The sequence below is a fragment of the Melanerpes formicivorus genome, unplaced genomic scaffold, assembly GCF_026170545.1.
Source record: "Melanerpes formicivorus ecotype bairdi unplaced genomic scaffold, bMelFor1.0.p_v2 SCAF_8, whole genome shotgun sequence".
Classification (NCBI taxonomy): domain Eukaryota; kingdom Metazoa; phylum Chordata; class Aves; order Piciformes; family Picidae; genus Melanerpes; species Melanerpes formicivorus.
Window position 1 is genome coordinate 24349500 of NW_027142360.1, and position 14849 is coordinate 24364348.

At 41.6% G+C, this 14849-nt stretch overlaps 1 protein-coding gene across 12 annotated transcripts in view; it reads left to right on the forward strand.

Annotated features, from left to right (window-relative positions):
• ANKS1B (ankyrin repeat and sterile alpha motif domain containing 1B) overlaps positions 1-14849 on the forward strand; it is a 420346-nt gene that overhangs the window by 230850 nt on the left and 174647 nt on the right. For all 12 annotated transcript variants that reach the window (XM_068142750.1, XM_068142747.1, XM_068142754.1 and 9 more), the window contains one exon: positions 4222-4320. In XM_068142750.1, the coding sequence (XP_067998851.1) occupies positions 4222-4320 (99 nt within the window). The remainder of the gene's footprint in view (positions 1-4221; positions 4321-14849) is intronic.

Consider the following 14849-nt stretch of genomic DNA (forward strand, 5'->3'; position numbering starts at 1 on the left):
TAGGAGATTGGCTTCCTCTATGTACTTACAGGGATAAAGATATTCCTGAGACTTGTACAGAACCACAAGTTCTGGGGGGGTGGGGTGAGGTGGTGGGGGCTGGAGTGTCAGCTACACTCTTTCCTAATTGATACTTCAGAAGCAGGATCTTTCTAATTCATAAGTAAAACATGCATTAACAAGACAGGAATCCCAGCAGTGTAAGCTGAAGTGAATGAGATCTGAATCTGTCCTAGTATAGGCAATTTTGATAGATTCCCATTGCTTTAATTGTGAGAAGTAAGGTTTCCTTCCAACTAAGTTTTCTTATAGACTTCAGAAATGAGAATATAAAAAAAATCCTCTTATTTTTGTCTAACAAAAGCACATTAAACCCAGTAGAGATTGATGTCTCTTTTTTGGGGGGGAAGTTGGAAGAGACTTTGAAAGGTCATTTTGTCTAATTCCCTGCAGTGAGCAGGGATATTGTCCACTAGATTAGTTTGCTCAGAGCCTTGTCAAACCTCACCTTGAATATCTCCAGGGATGGAACCTCAACTACCTTCCTGAGCAATCTGTTTCAGGGTTCCACCACCCTCATGGTGCAGAACTCATTCCTAACATCCAATCTAAATCTACTCTTCTCTAGGTTGAAGGCATTGCCCCTCATCCTATCACTACCAGCCTCTGTAAACAGTCCCTCTGCAGCCTTTTTGTAAGCCCCCTTCACGTACTGGAAGGCTGCCATTAGATCTCCCTGAAGCTTTCTCTTCTCCAGGCTGAACAACCCCAGCTCCCTCAGTCTGCCCTCATAGGAGAGGTGTTCTAATCCCTCAGTTATTTTCATGGCCCTTCTCTCAACCTGCTCTATCAGGTCCATGTCCTTCCTGTGTTGTGGGCTCCAGAGCTGGATGCAGTACTCCAGTTGAGGTCTCAGCAGAGCTGAGTGGCAGAATCACTTCTGTCAGTCTGCTGGCTCATTTCTTTTGACACAGCCCAGGACACCATTCGCCTTCTGGGCTACAAGTACACATTGCTAGCTCATGTCTAGCTTCTCAGCCACCAGAGCTCCCAAGTCCTTTTCTGCAGAGTTACTTTCTATCACCTTATCCCCCAGCTTGTCTTGATAATGAGGATTGATCTGACTCGGGTGTAGGATCCTGCACTTGGTCTTGTTGAACCTCATGAGGTTCACCTGGGCTCAACTCTTCAGCTTGTTGAGGTCTTTCTGGGTAACATCCTGTCCCTCTCGCATATCAGCAGTGTCACTCTCCATACATGAACCTATGGAAGAAGACTGAAGGAGTGCAAGAAGATAAATCAGGTAAAAAAAGTATGAGGAAGTGGGACTAAGGGGAGTATAGGAATAGACATCGGGGGGACTGTTTCTCTTCATAGATGTGTCTGCAAAATAGACAGCAGTTTTCTGCTACTGTTGGTTTACTCCTTTATGTTAAACAATAGTGGTTTGCACTGTGTATCTAAACTCTCCTGGCTTGTTCTTGTGGAAAGATGAAGAGCTGGTTTAACTCCATGACAGAAGACAGTGAAGTCTGTTTCACAGGAGAGATGAGTGCTTGCCATTGTTGACATTGATGGAAACAGCAAAAGCTCTAAAACCTGAGCTTGTTGAAAGACCAGGTCATTGCCTTCCTAGACTGGGGATAAGGAGGCAAGAGGAATTCCAGGCTTTCCTGAGTTTGAAGTATTTGGTTTTGTAACTTTGACATAATTTTTAAAACTATGTAATACCAACTGCAAAGAAGCAAAGCAATGAACTAATGTGTAAAGAAAAAAAAAGCAGTAGTTCCCAATGACTAAAAGAATGCTTTCTCTGCTGTGCAGCAGCTATGTGCAAGCAGATAGGATGTGCCTGTTAGTTGAATTGGATTTTGAACATTGCAATATTTGAAGCTGGATGCCAAGGTTACTGACACCAGTAAACAGTGTGTAGTAGCTCAGTGATGAGTACACCACGATTGTTCATAAACATCATGCAGCAATGAGAGGTGAAATCAGACAAGCAGTGCAATGGAGTGAAAGCAATAGCTGCAATCAGAATAGCTGTATTTATTAAATTGAACCAAAATGTATAGCCTTTGCTTTGGACTGGATCCTCAGCTGGTTGAGCTTCCTTAAATCTATTTATGCCAGCTATTTCCAGCAGCTGAATCTAGCCCAAAATGGAAGGTTTGCCCTCCCCTCCCCCCCCCCCCCCCCCATTTTTTTTCTGTGAGCTTACAGACTCCTTTAGGTTGTTTAAAGGAGAAAGGAAGACAGGGCAAATTATGTTTTGTGTGTGTTTAGCAGGGAGATGAAGGGGTTATTAAGCTCACCTCACCACTATCACTGTTTGCACAGCCTGTGCTGCGTGCAGTCCTACACTGTGTGATCTACTTAAAGCAGCATGAGCGCACAGCTTCTCCCTTCAGAGCAGGCTTCTGTCTGCCCCTCTTCTCCATGCTGCACGCAAATCCTTTCCAGACATGATTTGCAGACTTACAGTCTTAAATCATACCACTCACTGTGAAATATAATTTTAAATGTAATAGCTCTGCAGAGTTTCCATGATTACCTTAAAAAGACATCCCCGAGATTTTGCAGGGTACTCTGCAGAGCAGCACTTGAGAGGCCTCAAGTGTACATCTGTAAACTAATCAGGCCATCTGACAAGAGTGAAGATTGAGCAGCTGAACAGGGTGAAGAATTGCACATTCCAGTGTGCTATTTGAAAGAAGTTTGTGTTGCTGTGGGACAGGAGATTTGATATTCAGAAAGAAATGATATCCATTATTAAGCCCTGATTCAGCAAATTATTTAAGCATGTTCTGTTATGTGCCTATTGGCTTTTCATTTTGCTGCTGCTCAAGAGCTCTACTGAGTCAGAAGCAGCAAGCCAAATAGAAAGGTGGTGATGAAGTTTTCATGGATTTGCCAACATAAATCCGATTCCATGATGACAAGTGTGTATGAATAATAAGAATTCTTGCTTCCAGCAAATTAGTGTCATGAGACTCTGAAAGGGGTAAGGGTTCAAGACAGTTCAGCTGCTTCTTGCAGGTTATACTTGTGACTTTAATAGGTCAGAAGCTTTCTTTGAAACAAAATAAATGTTTGAAGGGTGAGGGTTTGTCTGAAATGAGGTGGTCTAAACTCATTAAAGCTTATAAATATCAAAAGGATGAGTGTCACTCTGAAGGCATTAAAAAAAACCCTGGATGTGTTCCTGTGTGATTTACTCTAGGTGATACTGCTCTAGCAGTGGGGTTTGATTAGATGATCCTGAAAGATCCTTACCATTCTGTAATTTTGTGAAGACTGACAGCCTACTTTGAACCATCTTGATTCGATCCCTGACTGCAATTCCCTTTTTGAGCTACTGCTGTATCTCCTGTGATTCCAAATGGTCACTGCCAGCTAATCAAACACCTTACCCTTCAAATGCTGAACTTACTGTCTGGGTTGTGTCAAAGACTTTGAACTTAGGAGTCATACTGTTCTGTTTGTATAGCTGTAGTTTCTCTTCTGCTGCTATCAGATCCTATGAATAGAGGCTTGAATTGCAGAGGCTTATTTTATGGACTTCTGTGGGCAATTATTTTGTGTATTGTTTGAACAGATGGTCTTTTTCAGCTCCTTGAATGTTAGAAATTATTTGACCTGCCCTCAAGCAGGGAGATAAGAGCAGTGGCAGGATTGCACTGGTACAGTTAAATTTAAGGGCATGGGAAGTGTATGGGGTTTGTTGATACCACTTCACCATTTTACTAAGAAGAAACTTAACAATTTTACCTTTATCTGCTCCATTCATCTCACTCTGTGTGAAGTATTTTCCAGTCTGGAGAAAAATGAATGTTGGGTTCATTTTTATAGCTGGGTGAGGTAGGAGAGGAACTGAAAAATGAAGTTTCTGAACACATCTGTAGTCATGTCCTTGGTTCCAGTCGAATGAGAGAAAGTTCACATCTGGTATTTGGCTTGAGTGAGTTACAATTTCTCCAGTGGCAGTGCTGCCAGCAGTATAACAATTGTCCATGAGTTCAAGCACCTTCCACCGTATTTTGCCATGGTGAAATGGAATGCAATCATGAGTAATTTATGACTCTTGTCAGATACTATGAGTTGAGCAAAGTGCTCTCTTTCAAACACAGAGGAAGGGTGTGTTTCAGGCTATGGAAAGCATCTGTCATGTTTTCATTTTTTAAGTACATCTCTTTTTTTTTTTTTTCCCTCCATTTTTAGGGAAGCAACGTAATGGAGGACCAGGATCTCTTGGAGATAGGAATCCTTAACTCTGGACACAGGCAGAGGATACTCCAAGCAATCCAGCTTCTCCCAAAGGTATAGTTTCCAGGCAGGGGAACTAACACCTTCAACTTTCACATCATGTAAAACACTCTTTTTGTGAGTAGAGATAAACCTGAATCTGTACTGCTTTTGTAGGTTTTGGGGGTGGGGGCTTTGCTCATTCAAATGCAGCATAAAATAATGTCATTGCCTTGGACTCCCTTGGTACACATGTAAGTGACAAAGCAAAAGAGAGTTAAATCTGTAACATGAAACGATGGCTGTTTAGAATGTCTTTGGATTGCTTTGGGCTTTTCAGTGTGTTTATAGGCTGCCATTACATATGTGCAAACAAGGCTGTCAATGAATCACAGATGTTTGTCTTTACATAGCAGTTGGCCTGGAAATAATTTGCCCCTTACATAAGTGTTTGTAAAAGCCTTGGATGAAACATTGTTTTCCTTATACCTGCCTTTCATGAAAGATGCAGAGACTTCCTGCACACTTCATATTTGATTTGCTGCTGTGTACATGAATTTAACTTCTCAGCTGTGGACAGAATAACTTGTGGCCATTTTCCCAATCAGTTTCAGTGCTGGCTGATTTAAACCATCTATTTTAAAGTCAGTGGTGGAAAGGGATTGTTCTTCTATTTTCATACCAGAATACATCAGTGGAGGCTTCTACTGTCATTCCAAAGACAAGAAAGAGTGGGCCTAGAACAAACACATACTATTTGATTTTGGAAAACTCTATAAGAAGAACAAATGAGAAGTAGACGCCAGTAAGGCTCAGAAGGTTGCCACATGTGATGCAGGTGTGTGGTGAAAGATACCAAGGCAGGAATAAAACCTAGTGTGAAATTCATGAAGTGTTCTGGGAGCAGCATGTATAGAATAATTGAGCTGAACAGAGGTTAGTCTGCTTGCAGTTTGATAATGTTGGGGAATGAGGAAAGTTATTAAAGGACTTTTCAGCCTAAAGCACGAGGCTGACATTGTTAGAAGAGGCTTTTTGATGCATATTAAAAATCAATAGATTTCACTTGTAAAAGACAACAAGGGTTTGTTTTGTAGAGAAGATGGGAATAACTTCTGTGTCTGGATGCATTAGTCAATCCATACTACAACAAGTATCTGCACAGTGAAACACCAGAGATCATTAAAGACAATAAAGTTCCATGCACTGTATTAGACAAGTGAGATAAATGGTGCAAGACTAGGGTACATAAAAGCAGCAGCTGATCAATTACAATACATATTTAAGGTTTAACTACAAGTTTGTGGGATGTTTTTTCAACAATGCTACCATTCAAACAACATTTTGTAATCTCAAACCCTGCTTTTAGCTGATGAATTTTTTTTTCACACTTCAAAATATGTTGGTTTTTTTTCCACGCTTAGAGACTCCATGGCATTGTTCATTACTCTAGTCAAAATTAATGCATGGATTGTTAACATGTCATAATGTTAGCTCTATCTGCCCTCAGTAACTGGGGTTTATGAAAACATTGTTAATAATGGGCCACGAGGATGAGCAGAGGGCTGGAGCACCTCTTCTATAAGGACAGACTGAAGGAGTTGGGGCTGTTCAGTCTGGAGGAAAGAAGGCTCTGATGTGACCTTATTATGGCCTTCCAGTATCTGAAGGGGGCCAACAAGAAGGCTGGGGAGGGACTTAGGATCTCAGGTAGTGATAGGACTAGGGGGGATGGAATGAAGCTGGAGGTGGGGAGATTCAGACTGGATGTGAGGAAGAAGTTCTTCCCCATGAGAGTGGTGAAACCCTGGAGTGGGTTGTCCAGGGTGATGGTTGAGGCCCCATTCCTGGAGGTGTTTAAGCTCAGGCTGGATGAGGCTCTGGCCAGCCTGATCTAGTGTGGGGTGTCCCTGCCCATGGCAGGGGGCTTGGAGCTAGATGATCCTTTTGGTCCCTTCCAACTGATTCTATGATGTTTGCTTTTGGAGAGTATGTTAATACTGAAACCAGACGCTGTCATAAAACTTCAGCTGAGGTCTTTTTAAAATGTGCTTAATGGGAGAAAGGAGGACAGAGTCAGCATCTAGAGATAGTCTTGAAACTAGTTGAGAACAAAATGGTTTTACAGTTAATTGGTAGAATCAACATCTTGTGTACCAAAGCTAATTAAATAATGCAGGATGCCTTGAAGCATGGGCTGAATAACAGTGAGGCAGTCGTTACCAGCTTCCCCGTTGAGCTAGAAAAAAGCAGTTCTAAAGACCATACTCTTAGTATGTCTTTGGTGCAAAATTGTTACACCAAAAAAAAAAATCAAATCAACAAACAAAAAACCTCAAAACAACAACAAAAAAACCACAAAGGCCATTTGAAAGCTGAAGCTGTGCATCACATTTCTTCACTTGACTGACTCAACAATGCAAGACAGCTTACACAGTAAGACCACATAATTTCCTGTTCAAAGGCAAGTTCTTTTGAATGCACAGCTCTCAGAATAGTTACATGGCACAAAAACTGGGATCATGGACTGGACAACCCCAACTTCCTCAGTCTGTCCTCATAGGAGAGGTGCTCCAGCCCTCTGATGATCCTTGTGGCCCTGCTCTGGACATGTTCCAGCACTTCCAGATCCTTCCTGAACTAGACACAGTACTCCAGGTGGGGTCTCACTAGAGCAGAGTAGAGAGGGAGAATCACCTCCCTCGACCTGCTTCCTGCAGGGAGGTGGTGGAAGCCTCATCCCTGGAGGTTTTTAAGGCCAGGCTGGATGTGACTCTGAGCAATCTGATCTAGTGTGAGGTGTCCCTGCCCATGGCAGGAGGGTTGGAACTAGATGATCCTTGAGGTCCCTTCCAACCCTAACAATTCTATGATTCTATGATAAATTTTACCTAATGCAATCCACCCTTTACAAAACTTTGCTGAAGAGCTAAAAAGCTTTTGCATCCTGCAAGGAACCGTGGAACACTTGTATGTATCTATTTGTTTGTTGATTAGTTCAGCTCTGTCATCATGCATTCAAAATAGTGCATCCCATCTAAATATTTTAAGATCTCAAACCATAATTGGAGTCTCACTAATTTGAATCTCATTAGATAAAAATTTGGTTAGTTTGTTTGTTTTCAACGTGTACCTCTTTTCTGTTCCTCATTTAATTGAATACTTGATGACTCCTTGTGTTTTAGTACTTATTAGCATTGGTGATGATGGTATTTTTAGCTTGACTATTAATGTTTCCTTACTTGTGATATTATTTTTTTTTATACTCATATTTTTAGGTTGCAGTTCAGTGTTTCCAAAAGCATAGAATCATAGAATCAATAAGGTTGGAAAAGACCTCAGAGATCACCAAGTCCAACCTATTACTTAATACCTAACAGTTCATGACTAGCTAAACCATGGCTTCGAGTGCCACATCCAATCCTTTTTTGAACACCTCCAGGGATGGTGACTCTGCCCCCTTCCTGGGCAGCACATTCAGAGACATATACTTTGGCAGCACTGAATAGTCTTAATAAAAACCAAGCAACAAATCTATTGTCAGGGCTTTAAAATACTCCTTTATATTCTCATCAATATTCATCTCTGCAGCCTGAAAATGCAACAGGCATTTAGTGGCTGAAAATAAAGGCTTGTCTTTTTTTACTCATAATTGCTGGCCTCCTAAAGGGTGATGGATTTCTATATTTCTATGATTTCAAACACCAGTAGCCTGCTCAGGAACTGCTTTCTAGAGCTTGAAGTAGTTTTAGAATACGTAGAATAAACTAGGTTGGAAGAGACCTTCAAGATCATCATGTCCAACCCATCAACCAATCCAACCCACCTAAACAACTAACCCATGGCACCAAGCACCCCATCAAGTCTCCTCCTGAACACCCCCAATGATGGTGACTCCACCACCTCCCCAGGCAGCCCACTCCAATGGGCAATCACTCTCTCTGTATAGAACTTCTTCCTAACATCCAACCTAAATGGGGGGAAAAAAAAACCCAAACCTCCACATATTAATTAATTAATCATTATTGGGTTTTAAGCAGTGTTTAACCAGTAAAAAAGGAATGTTTACCCAGATTTCCAGAAACAATTTTCCCTTGTGCTTCTGTATTTGAGGAGAACACTTCATAAGGGGGTAAAGTATGTTTGTAAGAGACAGGCAGAGTTGACATCTTTCAGTTAGGTTTCTGCTTTTCAAAAATATATTTAACACAATACATCTTTTTCTTGGGTTGGCACTAGTAGCTCAAATTCTGATCTTACACTAATGTAATTCAAGTTATTCAAGTTTCACATTAATATTAACTTGAGCATTTTATGGCTTATTATTATTAGATAAGGTTAAGACACTCCAGTAGAAACATCATTTGTAAAGGTAACTCTTGAAATGGAAATATTTTATACATGACATCAGGCTTAGAGCAAATTTTGTAGCAGCCTTTGAGATTGCAGTTGAGATTTGTGTGTGTTTGGAGAAAGGTTTTGTGAATAGAATAGAATAAACCAGGTTGGAAGAGACCTTCAAGATCATCGTGTCCAACCTATTACCCAACACCACCTAATCAACTAATCCATGCAACCAAGCAAATTTATGTGAATAAAAAATAGCTGTGTCTCAAAAGACTCTGAAGGTACAAAAGAGCTCAAGAAAAAAGGAATTTGTACTGAGAAAAGACTTGTGTGCAGGATGTGCTTAATTGACTAATAGAAACAACCATGGCACAAGATGTTATCCACACTTGAGTGACAAACAAAACCTGAAGACCATTGTCAAGTTATTCTGCCATCCAAAATGTATGTAGGAGGGACAATAACCCAAGGACAATGGGTTCCTCAAAAGCTAAAATGTTTTGGAGAAGAAGAATTCTCCTATCTTATCTGGGAACTTAGCTAAGGAAAAGGATTGCTTTTGTGTGGGATGCTCAGAGTGTATGGCTCCTTCTCCCAGCATATAATGGGAACACATTCTCTCATTTGACAGATGGAAGAAAGATGTTAGCTGAAAGCAGCTTTCTCCTGGCTTCAGAGATGTTCAAGTATACAGCATGTTCCTTCCTGCACAGAGAGCTTTCAGCACAACGCAAGTTTGGGAGTCTTGTAGCGGTGGTGTGCAGGCAGACAGTCTATTTCCTGGGAGCTTTGTAGAACCAGATAAGAAGTAGGATATGAGCAGGCTATAAGAGCATGCTCTCTCTGAGTAGTGTTACATGAGCATTAATGCTGTGCTTCCAAAAAGTGCTGGATCTGTTACTCATACATAACACTTTGGTGTGAGCACATTAATCTGGCATTTAGCAAAACAGAACTACTGTGCATGTGCACATTAACTGTGCTGTATATGTAACAGAGAACGAGCACATCATATGTTTGCTGTTGCTATATTGCTGTTGGCTTAGATGTCCCAGAGCTCAGAAAGCTGATTTCAATCCTGGTGTTTAATTCTCTCTCATTTAGCACAGCTAAAAGGTAGGTAATTCCCAGTTCTATTCCTAAAAGAGGTGCCCAAATTAGGAGATGCTTCAAAACTATAACATAAAGTTTACAACCTGTTTCTGGCTGTGATTCCTTGGTTCTGGTCTGCTGGAAATGAAGATGAAAAACAAGATTCAAGGGAAGTGCTTTCTACCCTACTGTTTTTCTTCCTAATGCCACTGGAGATTACTTTCCTGTCTTGAAACTCAAACACCTATAATGGGTCTGCAAGAATGAGTTTGTCTACCCATGGATTGTCCCTGCCTGCTTCTGCAGCTGGCCCATCAGTCATTGCATCGAAGCATAGGTAGACACCTCTGGAATCCTCACAGCTGTCATTAGGTCAGCAGCCTCCTGCTATCAGGAAGCTCTCAACTTCCTCACAGCTCAGGCTGATGAACAGCATCATTTCTTTGGGGCCCTAGTTAGCACCATATGGGACCTTCAGTAAAGCTGAAGAGCTTGATGGGATTTTTGAATATCATCAAATCTAGCATTAGAAAAAGGCAGATGATAATAAAATTGTTACAGAAGTGTAAAGAAATTCAGCAGAGTTCTGAGCAAGATGGCAGACGTGAGGCAATTGTAACAGAAAAGATGTCAAGGAAAGGCTATGAGTCATGAAGACTTAAGGGCAGTTGGCAGCAAATACAAAGGTGTACCTCCACCAGTTGGTCCATCTGCCTATGTGTGTTTTCTCCCATTGAAGGACTTGGTGGTGAGGCTGTCAATCACTTGGTTTAGATCTTCCTGTTCCTATTAGGGGTTGAAATGCATTTGTTGTATGACTGGTGCTGATCTGGTTTACTTTCCTCCAAACAGAAAGCTGGATAGTGCATACCCAGGCTATTCTGCAAAGCATACTAATGCAAGGTAGAGACTTACAAATTTGTGACACCAAAACATGGTGGTGTTGTGCCCTAGTTCAACCCTCAAGTGAGATGAAAAACTAAAGGTGCAGTGGTAGCATGTTATCTAAAGTAAAACAGGCAGAGCCACTCAGGACCTGGCAAAGCATGAAAGTTTGACTTTGGAAATGTCAGTCTGTGTTAATATCAAGCTTTTGAAAGCATGCCTGTAAAGCTCTGTCTCTGTGCACTGAAGTACCAACAAATATTCAGTGGACTCCTTTTAGAAATTATACTGACAGAAGCCTGTGAGATCAAGGCCATCACTTCCGCTCAGTCCACAAATTCCAGATTTTAGTCATTCTGTGCACTGGAAATATCTTCAACTGCTGCCTGCATCATCCTCAGTAACACTGAATCAGATCTGTTCTTCCCTTGTCCCAAACGTTGTATCTGCTGAAGAACTAGGAGGTCTTTTCAGTCTTCTTGTGCATCTATTTCCCTTTAAATTCAGAAGACAGATTCCCACAGCAAAAGAAAATGTAGGGAGTCCCTGTTGCGCTACTGGGGATTTTAGGTAGGAAACTGAACTGTTGGTGGCATTCAGGATTTGCTATTGGGTCAGGATCCTTACTCAGGCAGCACTGTGAAGTGAACATGTCTGTGCTGTCTTATTATTATAAGCTCCACAGGAAGATGGAAGGCTTTTGATTAGCAGAAAAGTTAATAGGACACAAGCTTGAATAGTTAACTTTTTTAATATGTGACAAGATAGAACAGGGAACCAAAAGGTTCTTCCACACCCACTGTGTGTTTGCAGACAGCTCCTTCTTTGTGCCCTTCTCAGCAGCAGCAAGTGCAAAGTGTTCTCAGGTCCTTGGGGAGTTGTATCTGTCCGCTGTGGGAGCTGTCTCTGTGCCCTTGGTGGCAGATTCAGTTTCTGCACAGGCACTGCAGGCGTCAGCTCCACGTGCTGCCCTTGTGCCAGCTAAGCCCAGTTCTTCAGATGTGTCCCTTTCCTGAGCCTTTTCTTTCGCTGCTCCAGAAAAGGAATAATTGCCTCTTCCAACAACCTGACTCCAGTCGATTGTATTTGTCAAATACATAACATGCAACGGACAACTCGCAAAGAGAGGGGAAAAAATAACTGATAAGCCCACCCCGTCACAGTCATCCAGAATTACTCAAACTGGTAGTTGAGAGTTTCATTAAAGTTCCCAGAAGTGCTGCTTAAATCTCTCAGGTCATCAGTTTAAAAGAAAGCATTGAGTGCTTGCTGAAAGATCTTTCTAGCAAACCAACGCAAGCTTCGGTTCACTGTAATCATAGCTATCCTTTAAAAAGCTGTGAGAGTCAAGTCATCTCTCTTTCCTTATACAGCAGAGAAAAAGCCTGGCTTTTAACACACATAGTGTTGAGTTCCACCAGACAGATATATTACCTGTGGAGAAAATAGCATTAGTTTCCCATCTGTCTGAGAAGATCAGAGAAAACTGGTAGTGATCTGTGTTACTGAATTCACCTTGATGCTTCTGATGCATTTGATTACTTTGAAGCGCTGTTCGTGTTTATTTGGCTACCTTTTGGAGACAGGAACTCAGGTTGAGCTATCCTAATGGAAAATAATGTATAGATACAGCAGTGATGCACCTGTAAAAAACCTGATGCACAGACAATCTCTTGTAAAGGATTTCTCAGCGTGTTAGGATGCTTCATGGTATTACTATTATGAGAAACAGCTCTTTCTGGTTTCTACTTTCTATCTGTTTCAAAGGAAATAATGCTACTGATAAATCAATAGGACCTAGGAGAGAAATCTCCCAGGATTTGTGTCTTCATGGATCACATTTTTTTATCCATTTCTTTTTCTCTATGGGCTTCATTCTTAGCCTTTTCCATAGTCAGCATGCTAAAACCACCTGCAGTGGAACAGTTAACACTAGGATTCATAGAATGGTTTGGGTTGGAAGGGACCTTAAAGATCATCTAGTTTCAGCCCCCATGTCATTGGCAGGGACACCTTTCACTAGACCAAAGCCTCGTCCAACTTCCCCTTGAACACCTCCAGGGTGGGGGCATCTACAACCTCCCTGGGCAACCTGTTCCAGTGTCTCACCACCCTCTCTGTAAAGAATGTCTTTCTAATATCCAGTCTAAATCTCCCCTTCTCAACCCTGTTTTGTTCTTTACAGATAATAACTGAATGAACTAGCAGCAGTGTCTATGAAAGAGCAATGCTCCCCCTCTTTATGAGCACTTAATAGTGTCTCAAAGCTTAGAGACTTTACACTGCTGCAAATCAAACATTATCCATGTAGTTGCTTAGGAGATTGACACCACTCATACAGGTGTTGTAGCTGGTGTGAAATTGTTGAAATATTGTACATGGAAATGCAGTCAGGAGAATCACAGAGTCACTATGGTTGGACAAGACCTTTAAGACCATCAAGTCCACCCATTATCTAATTCTACCATGGCTACTACTGCTGCTTAGGAGGGACTTCTTTCCTTTAAAAAAAATCCCTGAAATTAAAAAAATCAGTAAACAGCATCACCAAGAAAGCCTTCAGGTGAATGATTGTCTAAAATCATGGTACTGCATAGAAAAAAACCCCAACAAATGTACCAAGAGCCATGACCAACTCCTGACGAGTGGGATGGAGTTGAATGAAGCTTTAATAAAGTAAAGGGACAACACTTCCAGATAGATATTTCAAAGTGGTTTGAGGGGTGGGAGTGGTTGTTGTTTGGTGGTGTTTTTTAGTTGAAAACTCTGTACCATTTTGTATGAAAAGCAGATACCATTAATGACACTGTCATGTCTAGATAACCAATCTGTCTGCCAAGAAATACTTGAAAGGAAAAGATGCAGCCGGTTCTGAATGACAGCTAATAAGCTAGTTGGTGTTATTAACAGACAGAGCAAAACTTTCTGTACAGGAGGATGGATACTTAGAGCTTTTTGATTTTCATGTATTAGATGCAGTTTAGAAAATCTGTTGTAGATAAGAGAGTGGTTCTGGGTTCATGACAAACCAAACAACTACTGCTTGCTTTGTGCTGAAACTGCTGGCAAGTATTCTAGTTCTGAGATGGATCTTTCTCTGATAGGAGCAGCAGGAGGGGACTGTCCCTCAGGGCAGAGGGGCTGGGAGCTAAGGGAGAGCAGTGAAGCAAGCAGGGTGTACAGGTACAAGACAAATGGGACAGGGCTGATGATAGTGAAATGAACAGCCATGTCCCAGGGTAAATCCATGGGAATGAGGACGGGGCAAGGTTGATTAAGAAGTGCAAGGTGGTGGGTGAGGATCAGCAAGATGCATGGCCAGGAAGAGATATTACCTACAGTATAGCTCAAGTGAATGCCAAGGACCATGGACCTGAGCTCACATGCAGCTCCTGCAGAAGGTGGGGTGGCGTCACCAGGCTTCTTACTGCTTTTCCTAATGTAAGTCCAATCTAAGGCTACACAGGTGCAGTGTCCTTCACATGGCCTTGAACACAGGCAGCCAGATCTCTGGGACAGAGAGTGGGAAAATTCTTTCACAGCCTGCTGCTGCACAACTACACTCCAGTGTCTCTTCACGTAGACTCCTGAGCAACCCAGTGATCATTTTGCATGCTGGCACCAAATCCAAAAAGAGAAATTGTCATGTACCTTTCAGTTCTTCTTGGCCTCTTGCTTGTTGAATTGTTCACCTGTGTTTGCTTGCCTGCAGCCCTTTGCATCACAGCATAGTAGAGTGGTATCTGTTTTAACAACCCCTTTTATCGTAATCTCCAGTGGGAATGTGCTGCCCAGGGAGGTGGTGGAGTCACTATCACTAGAGGTGTTTAAAAAGAGTCTGGATGAAGCACTTAGTGCCATAGTTTAGCTGATTAGATGGTGTTGGGTGATAGGTTGAACTCAATCTCAAAGGTATTTTCCAACATGCTTACTCCTGTATTCTGAATTGAGAATTCAGAAACTTCCCATGCTCTGTTTTTATAGAGGCTGATGGCTTAGCAGAATTATGGGCCAGACTGCACGAGTTTTCTCAACCAGCAGGTCAAATAAGAAAATCATGTTGAAATCAGGATTTATTAAACCTAAAGATCAAGTGTGAACAAAATAAAGAAGTAATTTGCATATCATGTCCCATCTGGATATGTTGGAAATTGTTTCCAAGGTGCTTCACCTTTCTTTGTTGGAGAAAGGAAACAAAAATACCTTACCTCTTTCAGAAGTCATGTGTTCTCTCTGGGCCCTGTATACATTCTTTATGCTTTCTCTGTATTAGCTTTTTC